This window comes from Cyprinus carpio, chromosome B17, assembly GCF_018340385.1.
Source record: "Cyprinus carpio isolate SPL01 chromosome B17, ASM1834038v1, whole genome shotgun sequence".
NCBI lineage: Eukaryota > Metazoa > Chordata > Actinopteri > Cypriniformes > Cyprinidae > Cyprinus > Cyprinus carpio.
The window spans coordinates 13,640,505-13,653,335 of record NC_056613.1 but is presented as its reverse complement, the minus strand read 5'-3'; the positions used below and the strand labels follow the sequence as shown (position 1 = coordinate 13,653,335).

The 12,831-nt window shown below is 35.2% G+C and overlaps 1 protein-coding gene across 2 annotated transcripts in view; it reads left to right on the top strand.

The window, feature by feature from the left end:
* The window catches only part of rcan3 (regulator of calcineurin 3), a 30,737-nt gene extending 22,039 nt beyond the window's left edge, over positions 1-8,698 (top strand). For both annotated transcript variants that reach the window (XM_042742386.1, XM_042742387.1), the window contains 3 exons: positions 2,833-3,006; positions 4,430-4,601; positions 6,996-8,698. In XM_042742386.1, the coding sequence (XP_042598320.1) occupies positions 2,833-3,006; positions 4,430-4,601; positions 6,996-7,150 (501 nt within the window). In that variant the 3' untranslated portion in view covers positions 7,151-8,698. The remainder of the gene's footprint in view (positions 1-2,832; positions 3,007-4,429; positions 4,602-6,995) is intronic.
* The last annotated feature ends 4,133 nt before the right edge of the window (positions 8,699-12,831 follow it).

Sequence of the window (12,831 nt, the reverse complement as noted above, 5' to 3'; positions counted from 1 at the left end):
AAAACTATACTTCAGTATAACATTTTTTAATATATTTATAAAGTTTTTGAGAATTATAAAGATAGGACTGAACTCATTGGTGCATCGGACAATACACATCAGTTGCATTACAGTTTTTCATGCATATGTTCTATCTGTAACATAATTGTTCATAATTGTTCATAAGTGAATGCAGTCATCTAGACACCACTGTACTTTGTGTTTGACAGACAGAAAAAATTTAATGTGTTTTGCAAACAATTAAATAGATTACAGTCAGATGCTCCACACATATTGTACTCTGCTCAATCGCTCTCTACTCACTCTCTCAAACAATTCTCTCAGTCTAATTCTCTGGCACTTCTTTTTAGAGGCTTTTTACTTCTAAGAGGCTTTTAGAGACTTTTTTTTATTTAGAGTGTCACCTCTCTAAATCTGTCTGTGACTCTTGGTCTGACTCTTCTATTTTAAGGAATTTCTATCCCAAGACTGTTTAGATCTCATAGTCTTGTGCATTCCATCTTTCTAAAATACCTTTTACAGAGGTCATAGATGGACTGTCCTGGACTAACACTTGATCTCACTAGCAAGATGTGTTTCCACAGAGGAACAGAAGCCTCTCCAAAGATTTCATCCAAAATGTCTACAGGATAGTGTGAACTATGAAGGTTTTGTTTTGCTTTATTTGGTTGCATTCAAATAAAAAAGCTAAATTATTAAATTAATTAGATGGATATTTTAATGAAGTGATAAAATAGAATAACACTATCATTTCAATCAGCCTAATGAATTACTTTTTTAATATGTAACTATCGCTTTTTCTGCTCTGTTGGGGTGTGAATATCTGCAAGATTGTAGTTTTCCATCAGTTGTAAATATTTCCCTCTGTCCTCCATTAAAGCTGACCACAGTGATCTCATGTGTCGCCACCTGCTTATGCTTTCCAGGCAGGTAAAAGGTGTATAATACATGTGATTGGCAGAGGTGTGAAGTGAGCTAACACACACACCTGTGCTGTTGCATAACAGAGTTACATAGGCCTTACATCACACCAGTGTCCTGAACAATTATCTGCAATGCTGCTTTGAAAAGGGGCCTGTTTCCTGCCTGTGAAATGTTGGTATCGGATTAAACAACGAGCTTTTGTTTACTGGATGCTGATGTGATCTTTGAAGTTTCGCTGCAGTGTCTGTCCAGCAACACACTGAAAGAGAAAACCTCGGCTCTCCTTTTTTGATGCTGGGCCATCATAATAGATACAATCATATATTTATATATTATATAATTTCTTTAAAAAAATGCATTAGGGATGCACAACATATCAGTACCATACAAATGAAATAAAATCTTTAAAAACATTTGTTATTTAATTAGTAATTAAATCAATTAACTAATTAATATTGTTAAATGTAATCTTTTGTAAAACTCAAAATAATTATCCATTGTTCATACTGTACATTTAAATTTAATTTGTCAAAGTGGTAGGCTATATAATTTTAATATCAACCACAGCATGAAAATAATAGTCTTCTTATATGTATTGGCCAGAATTTTAATTTTGTGCACTTTTATCAGTATTTATTTTAATTATATTTATTTTATTTCAATTCATTTTTGCATTTATGCATTCATATTTTACAGTTCATTTAATGTAGAAGCAGGTCATCATGGTATGTGTCCTCCTTATTTCCACAAATCTGATTTCAACATCACTAAACTAAAACTTCTTTGCACACGTGTTAATCTTTAATATGTTTCATTCTTCATTAAAGAAATAGTTCATCCAGAAATAAAGTCATTTATTCACCCTCATGTCGTTCCAAACCTGTATACTGGAATTTTTAGTGACACGGGGCTGTCAAGCTCTAAAAAGGGAAAAAAAGAACACAATAAAATTAGTCCATACACTATATATTCTGCCTTCTTAGCCAGCTTAACCAATGAAATATCCATGATAAACAAGTTTCACTTATGCATTTTATTTTTAGATTTGCTGGTGAACAGCATGGCAATTTTAGCACTAAAAGCATGGTGTTTTTAGCTGGTGTTGATTTTACATGCCACACACGCTGTCCCTTACAAACACAAAGAGCTGGCGTGACATGAAGGCGGATGTCCACTCCTTCCACCTGGGTAGTGTGTAAGTCTATACCGCTTGCAGGAAAGACTCAGAGCTGCACATGAATTAGTGATTGGCACATCCCCTCACCTCTTGTTACACAGTGTCTGAGTCCACAACAAACCTTCTGTATTTGTGGGAACAGAAACACTGAAATGCATATGGACAGCAAAAATTCTTCTTCTTCTTATAATTTAAATATTAGACAGTTTTCTTGCTCTTTGCTTGGTTGTTCTGCTATGAATGTTTTGTTTTGTGGTATCAATTTAAATGCTGGATTTTGTACTTTGGCACAGGGGCTGCAGACTTGACATCAAATTTATATCAAAACATATAAAACACCTTTAAATCTTAACAGTTAATGAGCCTAATCACATCAGTATTGTGTGGGATAAATCTAGAAGTTGTTCTAGTGTCCTTGAATGAACCTTTTGCTTTATTTTCTTCCTGTCACTGTTCTCTCTTTACTTGCTCCATCAGCAAAATAAAGGTCACTCTTCATATTTCACCTGCCCCCTTCTGTTCAAAACTATCCAAATCAGCACTGAAGGGTCCTGTACTGTGCTTCTAGGGCACAGGAAAGCATGATGCTAGTAGTTTCATAATAACACAAATGCTAAAAACATCAGCAGAATGGTGAAATTACACACTGCAAAAGTTTACAGTAGACAGCAAGTTATTTAATGCAAAACTGAAGCAGTTCTGAATTGTGTTTTGTTTGTAATTCTCCTCAGGAGCGGTTTGAGGCTCTGTTCAGGATCTATGATGATCAGACGTCCTTCCAGATGTTCAAGAGTTTCAGAAGAGTTCGGATCAGCTTTAGCACTCCAGAGGCTGCTGCACGTGCACGCATCGAGCTCCATGAATCCGATTTCAATGGCACCAAACTGAAACTGTACTTCGCACAGGTCAGTGCTTTAATCTTTATGTTTCATTCTTCATTAAAGGGATAGTTCTTCCAGAAATTAAAAATCTGTCATCATTTATTCACCCTTGTGTTGTTCCAAACCTGTATACAAGGAGATGTCTCCAACTCCAAAACGGCACAAATGAACATTATAAAATAAGTCCATGTGACTTGGGAATCACCCTTGTGTTGTTCCAAACCTGTATACAAGGAGATCTCTGTAATCAGATTTTTTACTGATTACAGATTACATGACAAAATTTGTAGTCAGTAGGAACAGTGATATTGTATATCTCTTAGATTACACATTCCTTTTGGTAACGTAATCTGATTACTTTTGGATTACATTTAGATTACATTTGTGCTAACCCCTATTTGATATCCAGAAACATAGAAGAATAGAAAGTTCAATATAACATTTATTTAAAAAAAAAAAAAATCTTTGCAATATAACATTTATTTAAAAAAAAAAAAAATCTTTGTAAATGCCTTTAATGTCACTCTTGATAGATTTAATGCATAAAATCTAAATAAAAGTATTAATTTCTTTTGAAACTTGCATATAGCCAATGTTCAATGTTTTTTCTTTGTGTTTTTCAACACAAAGGCAGATTTTTTTGTTTTTTGTTTTTTGGTATGTTATGTTTATTGGAGCATTTACAAATTCAACAATTAAAAATATCCAAAAACAAATACATACAAAAAGAAAAAAAAAAGATAATTATACCATCTTCTTTTACTTAAATTTAGTTTGTTGCTACACCAGATGTAAACGAGGAAGGGCATAGCAATCTTAACTTATGAATCTCAATCTTATGAATCAAGCAGGGTGCATAAGGCATTTGATTCATTTAACACATTGTCTTTGACAATAATAGCACAATAATAGGAAGCAGCATGAGCTGAGATCTTATGACTCTCAGTGTAACATTAGCAGGAGAGAAGAGGAGAGGAGAGTTCTTCATTTCTCCTCTCAGAGGTCTGTCAACTGGAGATAGTCAAAGAACACACAGTTCTCAGCATAGTAACACACACACACACACACATTGCTATTAATTATGTGAAATCAGACAGACACAATTATATTTCTAGAATCATTATGTAGGAAATGTGCTCCACGTGTTTTATTCAGAGCACAGAAAGAGTGGACGCACTCCTCACAATGATTCTGTGTATTTGTGTGCTGCTGTGTAGGAGTGCAGATATGATCTAGGACACCGTGTGTCTTTTGAACAGTAAAATAATAGCCTGTAGTAACTATGGTGAGAGTATTCCTTCAAATCAATTAGATCTGGGCCTGAACTGTGCTATATTTAGTTTAGAGGATGTATTTAATTTAAACGGAGAGGAGAGGAGTTTTTTTCTTGTACTGATTAGTCTTGTTTTTCACTTTATCACCCCGTCTTCTTTCTATCTGACCACAGGTGCAGAATTCAGGGGACGACGTGGACAAGACATACCTTGCCCCACCTCAACCTGTCAAGCAGTTCCTCATCTCTCCACCTGCGTCCCCACCTGTGGGATGGAGCCAGAACGAAGATGCCACACCTGTGATCAACTATGACCTGCTGTGTGCTGTGGCCAAATTGGGACCAGGTACAAAACACACACACACACACACACACACAGACAGTCAGCATACAAGCATATGCCACATACTCCCACACATACAATCAAGCTGTGCCGAGTGTAAGTATGTGTAACCATCTGAACCAAATGTATGTGTCCTCACTGTCTCAAACACTGATTATCACACCAAAAGTGGAAAAAAAAACACATGCAAACTTCTGTAGATAGATTAAGTGACCCCAAAAGCAGGAGTAAAAACATTTTCTTAAACTGTGCCTGTGCTTTTTTGTGAAGAGTGTTTTTTTTTTGTTTTTTGTATTTATCTTATGCCGGGGGCTATGCACTGATAATATACAATATAGAAAGTTCTTAAAGGGGACTGATATATTTATCAGTCCCCAAATGTGGTCAGTTTCTTCTATAGCATTATTTTGTTTGCCTCGGAGTGTATAAACCTTAAAACATATATTTCTGTCAGGCACTGGATGCAATGAAACCAGGATATGTAATGGTAAACTGAGAAACTATCCGTAAATTTTTTTTTTTATGTATTTAAAAGAATTGTCTTATACACACCAAGGCTACATTTATTTGATACAGTAAAAACAGTGATATAGTGAAATATTATTACAATTCAAACTGTATTCTATCATATGTTAAGATATAAGAAATAAGAAAGTAACAATGTAATAGTCTTTACTGTGATCAATTGAATGTGTCCTTATTGAATTGTATCAACCTTACTTTCGTTTTGATCAGTAGTGTAGATCAGCACAAGTTGTATTGAATGTTTATTCATGATTACATGAAAGTTATTATATATAAAAAAAAGTTATTATACAGTCAGTGTTACTGAGCAGATGAAGCATATGTGGGGGGGTCCCTGAATTGGAAAATGTTGACAACCCCTGATCAAATTCAATGGCAGATAAATTTTTTTAATGTGACTTTAGTGTTAAAATAATTTTTGGTGCCACATTTCCAGATCCCATTCCTCCATCTTCTTCAACATCTCCTGATATCCCTTTAGTGTATTATGAATTTAAATGGCAAGAAGGCTAAAATTATATTACAAGGATGCTGTATTGTAAAAAACTAATTATGTTATCAACTAATGTTTTAATGTGTGGTTGGTGATCAGATATTGTGTTGAAAAACTGAACTGTAATAGGTGGCAACAGTAAACAGAGATGGACTGTAAAACAGCTTTAGATGTTCCTCTTCATGTGTGCTGTGTCTGCGCCCCCTGCTGGTACATATCACAACACACACACACTCACACACACACACACACTGACTTCCTGCCAGACAAACCTTTCATCACCTCTTATTGGTTGACTCGTTACTATAGCAACCCTCATTCTGTATCTCAGTGTTTGTGTGTTCTCAATGGTGGTGCTTCTATTACTTAATCTTGGGGATGTAAAATAATTCTGTTTTACTAACAGTTGTAATCTTTTAATGTCTTTCAAATCTCATAATTGTTAGTGAGAGGACATTTATTTGGACATTTATCTATAAAATGTCAACCCGATGTGGAAAAGTTGGCAAAAACAATCTAACACAAAATGATTTAGGCTCCATTCTTCATATCTGGATTACTGAGTTTTCTAATTTTAATTGTTGATGATATGACATAATACTCTTATTCTGCTCTCCAGTTGGAGCGCCATATACATGTTGAACTAAATGCTATATATATATGTATATAATATATATATATAAAATATGTATATAATATAGTCAAACTGGCTGCTTTTCCAAGGCTATATTATTGTTGTTTTTGTTAGTAATGTTGATGATGATAATAATAAGGATAGATGGAAATATGGATGGATGGATGGATGCATGGATATGTAGCCTGAGAAGAGCACCATGTTGAACAAGAGACAAAAATAATTTTGTAAAACATTATTATTACAGAGTGTCTATTTACACTAAGTGCAAAAAGCCCACCTTGTCGGCAGAGGCTATCTCCACCCACCAGCATGTGATTCATCTAGTAACAATATTACACAAGACAGTCAACTGTCATTAGCGCCAGTGGCGCAGATGGTAAAACGTGTTTCGTATTCATTTTGACACGATCGACCCAGGTTCGAATCCACCTTTTGGCGAACTTTTTTCTATTTTAACAGTGTAAATAGAACCTATAGCTATTTGCACTTAGGGTAAATATATCAATAGACAATGCAAACATGACGAATGTAGAATGTCCGGGAATGTATTTGTACTAGACTTGAAAAGTTAAAAATGTCCTGCCCACAGAATGGCTTTCTTCAATGACGAAGAAGTTCATAACTAAATTGAGGACATATTTGGCTGAGAAGAAAGGCTTGAATTCTGAAACTAACTTCATTTTTTTTTTTAGTATGTGCATTAATTTCAAAAGGTGTTCACCTTTTATCTCTCTCTCTCTAGGTGAGAAGTACGAGCTGCATGCGGGTACAGAGTCCACTCCTAGCGTGGTGGTCCACGTGTGTGAGAGTGATACTGAGGAAGAGGAAGAAGCCCGGCCAAAAGCCAAGATCGTCCAGACCAGACGCCCTGACGGTCCCCCAAAAGTCTACAACTAAAACCACTGGCACACTTCACACGCTTTTCTCTCTCTCTGTGTCTCTTTCTCTCATCCAGGGAAAGGCACGCTTTATTTCAATAACAAAAAAAGCTAAACTAAGAATGGGATGGATGTGGAGGGGTGCTCCGTGCACAGGTGACGTGTGGTGTTCTGAACTGGACTCCTGGACTGAACACACTGTCTCACTGCTGCCTCACGGGACAGCCAGGGGGCGATGAGCTTGCGACCCCCCTCTCACAATCATAGCGCTTTCATTCCCTCATTTAGAGTCTTTGTACTGTAGCATTGAAGAGCAGTAATTGTGTTTAACAGTCGTAGAAGTAGGTTACATGTAAACGTTGTTACTGTTTGTCACTTTGATTGATCATCAGAGAAAATAGCGCTTTAAAAAAAGGAAGCAGACCCATTCTGCTTTCTCCATTTCTCTCTCGACAGCCGTGTCCGCGTTCATCTCCATATCGGTCAGGTTGGAACACCTGCAGAAGTGGCGCGGCTCGCTGGGATTGTGACCCATTTGCGTATTTATGCCTGTTCATACCATGCTAGAATGAAATGACAAGTTGTTTAATGGAAATGCTAAAAACGAAGGTGTCGATTGAAGTGTTTGTGTCATGTCGGTTATGATGAGAGGGTGTTTACTAAGTTAGATGTGTATTATTCTTACGGTGTATTTGATACCACACATTTTTGCATGCTGACTTGCGTGTTTTATACTCTATGTTAAAGCAACTTTAAGCATATCTGATCGCTGTCTTTCAGAGTCATTGGCCTTGGAAAGCGAAGAAACAGGTGTAAAGTTTGATATTTTGTATTTGTATAGCGCATCATTCACTTGCAGGCCAGATAAACAATTAGGAAAAAGCACATGGTTTTGGTCTTAGTTTTACACAATCTCTGTTTGGTGTGATTCTGTACCACTTGCATTGTTTAGCACTGACAATGTTTGGTGTTTTTCATATCTTCATAGATTTATTGACTATACATTGACATGCTCAAGTTTCTGTACTGATAATGATACTGTCATATCATTGTTAATTGTTAAATTGTGCGTTTTGCAATGACAGATCAAATCATATAAAGGGATAGTCCACTGAAAAAGGATAATTCTCTCATCATTTACTACAAACCTGTATGACTTTCTTCTGTGGAACTATCCCAGTTCTTTTCTGTCTCATAATTTATAAGCCTCCACTGTGTGAATTCATACCAAAAAGGTAAAAATAGATGAAAATGGATGGATGAAAATGTCATTTTAAGATATTTGTTTTAGTAATAATGTACAGTCAGTGAAGTAGAATGTCATGATTGACCAATCAGATTGAGAATTGCAGAGAGGCTTGTAAAGATGGTGGTTAAATTAGCCTTATAAAAAGTCACATTTTAGTCAAAAAATTCTTAAAAAAAAAAAAAAAGAATGAAAATTCAGTTAGACATTGAGTGATATTCAGTCATATTTTGAAATGCAATGAAAAAGAAATAATGCAAACAAATAACTGTGAAATACATGTGACTTTATAAATTGCCTTGCACCCTTGCTTACACGTGAGAAAAAGATTTCAAGTGTTTTGTTTAAAAGCCAGCAAATAACTTACTCAAAATAACTTCTTTTTTTTTTATTTTGTACTTCTGCATGCTGTGACTTTTCCATAGATGCAGTCTTTCCTGTTTGTATCTCACTCTGAATGCAGCCCTTTTCTCCTGCTTGTTTCATCCTGTTGTGTTTCAGTCAATACAGGGGTGAGAAACATGGTGAACAAAGCTCTTTGAGTTATTGATAACCAGCATGAACAAATGTTTTAGACTCTTTGAGGTTTGTGTGTTAACCTTTAAGACAAAAGGAAGAAGTGAAGTATATGAACACAAGAAGCATATTTGTACCGAGTTGTAAGATAAGCCTATCATTGGCAGCATAATGTATTGATATTTTTTACTGTCTTTAAGGCTGTTGTTGCAGTTGCTCCATATCAGTAAAATAATCTTGTTCTTTCTTTTCTTTTTATAAGGAAGTCTACAGATAGTCAGTTCTATCACCGTTGCTGTTCTGTTTGGATCTAGATATTGTCTAGTACTTTAACTGTAGTTCATGACCTGTGAACACGAAGCAATAATTTACAGTTATATGTCTGTGTCTCATATGGTATAGAATTTTTTTTTTCTATTTTTTGCAGAGCTCTTCTCTGACTCTTAGCTTGCTTTTGTTTGTGTAAATATGATTGTTATTTGTTTCTCATTGGCATATAAATATATAAATAAAGATATATATAAAGAACTGATTCTTAAAAAAAAAAAAAAAGATATTGTAATGTGTTTATTACACCCAAGTAGTCAAGTACCTCCCAAGGTGACAGAAAAGTGTGCATCTAGATTAAAGTCCATTATGATTCAATACTGTTTAAGGGTGTGAATAACGTTTATTGGCACCATATTTTATTAATCATAGATGAATAGGGTGTCCCCAACAGAAAATATTTACAAAATTGTGTGTGTGTGTCCCCTTCTCTTCCTCATTCCATCTGTGTTTAAAGGAGTGGTCATGCGTGGGCAAAAACTTCAATTCTCAATAGATATTGTCTGTGTAATTTTTTTTTTTTTTTTTTTTTTTTTTTTTAATCTCATTAATGCAAAAACAAAATCAAATTCAGATTGGGCCAAGCTTTATAAATAGCTCAGTTTGTGCTTATTGTCTGTTTTTGCCTTTTTTTTCTAAACCAAAGGTAGGTTTAACTGTCACACAATTAGCCTACTTTCCACTATCCAGTTTTTCTTTATCTGATAATAAAAGGAGGATCATCTCCACCTCACCAGGGGAGAATGGGACACACCTGACTTTTGTTTTACCTGTCAGTGAGGAGATCCCAGCCCAGTCTCCTGGGATACAAATACAGATACGAAGATACTAATTATACAGGCTCTCACATGTCCTGTTGGGAATTATTCTTTGAGGGAAATAATACGGAGCTTGTGAATCATATCCAGTAGCTTTGAACAAGATGTACTACTAGAACTAGATCTGCCTGTATTTGTAACGTTTTTCCCCTTGCGCAATGCAAATCGATGTGTATGCTGAAATCTTGCTTATAACCACTTAAAAGTGTAATACAAAGAATCTGATAATATACTGAAGATTGGATCACATATTACTTATACGGTATAATATTATCGACTTATTCATTTATAAATATCGCATAAAGTGGCCCCAAAAAGTATTTGCACACTTAATTGTAAGTCAAACTGAACAATAAATAAATAAAAAGCACACACATAAGCAAAATATTTAATAAGAGGTTTGTTTTATGTGCATATTAAAATCCTGGCAGATATCAATGACCACATATATTATAGGTGATATAACCGATAAATTGCCGATAAATATGTAAATTATAGGCCTATACTATTTTATCCAATTAATACAAACTCAAAATATCATTAAAAAAAATCAAGCACCAGATATCAGCAAATAGGCAATGCTATCTATATCCAATATCAACAAATGTTGATAAATTAAACACATCAATTAAATAATTTTATCTACTTTTATTTTGTTATCGATTGCAATGTAAATCATGCCATTTTAAGAGACCAAACTCTTGGGGCCACTGTATTGTAGGTTATGTAATACCTTGTTTTTGCAGTCTCTCTTTGAGGGAGAAAAAAAGGTAGCCACAGTGTGATATATGGACAAACGAAAGCAGCTTAAACTATGTAAACAGAGTAATCTTCGGGCCGGATGTGTAACTGCAGTGCAGTGTGTACCTGCGCTCGCCATATATTTGCTGATGACCAATGGAAACTTCAGCTCTTATCTTGTGTACGTGTAAAGCAGACAGTCTATGCAAGATTATTTGAAGAGCGAGTTGTTAATTGACTGAATTATTAATTATTGTTTTAATCATGCATGTCTATTGAAGATACTTAAGGGTGGGGATAATGGTGCTACTGAGTATATGTTGAAATAACATGAGGTCAAAATAAAGGTTTGCAGGATATTTTTGCTCTACAAAATTATCTAGTTTTCAACAGGAATTTAAAATGCTTTAGTAATAATAACGGTAAGATTAGAGTGTGCAACTATATATGACGCCAAAAATCTCTGAAACGAACCCACGAAAGTTACACACACACACACACACACACCAGACGAGGAAACAACACTGCTCACGCGAGTTTAATTGCAAACATTTTTGGGTAGTACGTCGATAAAGCAAACAAGCACTATTATTAAGTAGGCTATCACTTTATTACATAAGTACATATGACACAAAAAATGTGTTGTTTAAATTGTCTTTAAACAATTGAGGTGAGGCTAACTGCTAGTGGCGTCAAATTACAGTTTGTATCTCGAGTTGACGAACCTCGACAGACTGCATCTTGAAAACATGTACATTTAAATGTTTAACAAGTAAGCAGAATTTAAAATATCCTTTAAAAGCTGACATTTCTGTAAAGATGCAGAACAGTCCCTCAGAATTATTTATTTTGCAAAATAAGGAACAGCTCATTCCATGGCTTTGTAAAATTCCAATTAATCAATCAAACCAGATGATGTAAGACTGGCAGCGGTGACCATTGTGGATCAGTTTTGTTTGAACTAGATTGAGGCCAAGGACAATAGAGTCCCTTCTGTAAGTCTCCACTCTCCTCCAGTTGTTTGTGAAAGTTGAGCAGGACATTTAAACGTGTTCTTGTTATATAATGATGCCATCTAAAAAAAGAGTGCAAACTGCCAAACACAAGAACCACGAAATTTCCCACTGGGACAAGCTGTATCAGGGACCATGAAAAAAAGAGTAGAGAAAGTATGGTAATACCTGTTATTTCATTTCGAACATATCTAAAACAGAAAGTGGCTGTCTCACAAAAACAATTAAATAAATAGAAATACAAAAAGAAAGAAAGAAGGAAAGAAAACACTTTTGCTCTTTACAGGTAACTTGACTCCCGCTGAGGCATATTGCACTGGCTGGGCGACTGGAAAACCCATGAGTGAAACTCTATCATGAGATCCCTTAGAGGAAGGAATCCCTCAAAAAGAACAAATGTTCCCTTTCTTTTATTGACGCATTGTGTGTGTGTGTGTGTGTGTGTGTGTGTGTGTCGGGGTGGAGGGATGAAACATACCCTTTTCTGAAGAAACTGCTTTTGAAAAGAAAGAGTTGCAGAAATCACCAAGGTATGACTCATCTTAATTATGCTGTTATAGTAATATTCAATTTAAATGCTAAATAATTAATTACACAATAGAGTTTTGTCCAATAACTTTATTTCAAAATAAAAATGATTTGGTCAATAATGTCTGATAATTCGATTAGAATAGGTTAATTGACTGAGTGAGAAAAACAGGATATTCATTAACCAAGTGAATCACAACAACTCTGATGTTCTGATATCTGCTCAAATCTATTTGCAGTGGAGTGTGTGTTAAGGATGTATTTGAAGGGAATCTTATTGGATATTTAAATGTGGCTGATAAGACATCATCTGTAAACCACATCAGCTCTCTCTGTGGCTCTCTGTTTTTGCATGTGTACAGCATGTGTGCTAATCTTGTAATGATTTTCTACTTTTCTACATTCTGTTACACAGATGAAGTCAATGAGAAATGCAGTGCATGTGTATGTGTGTGTTAAATTAAAGGTGAGTGCTGACCGAGAGCGGAGTGTGTGAACTGTGTTGTGAATG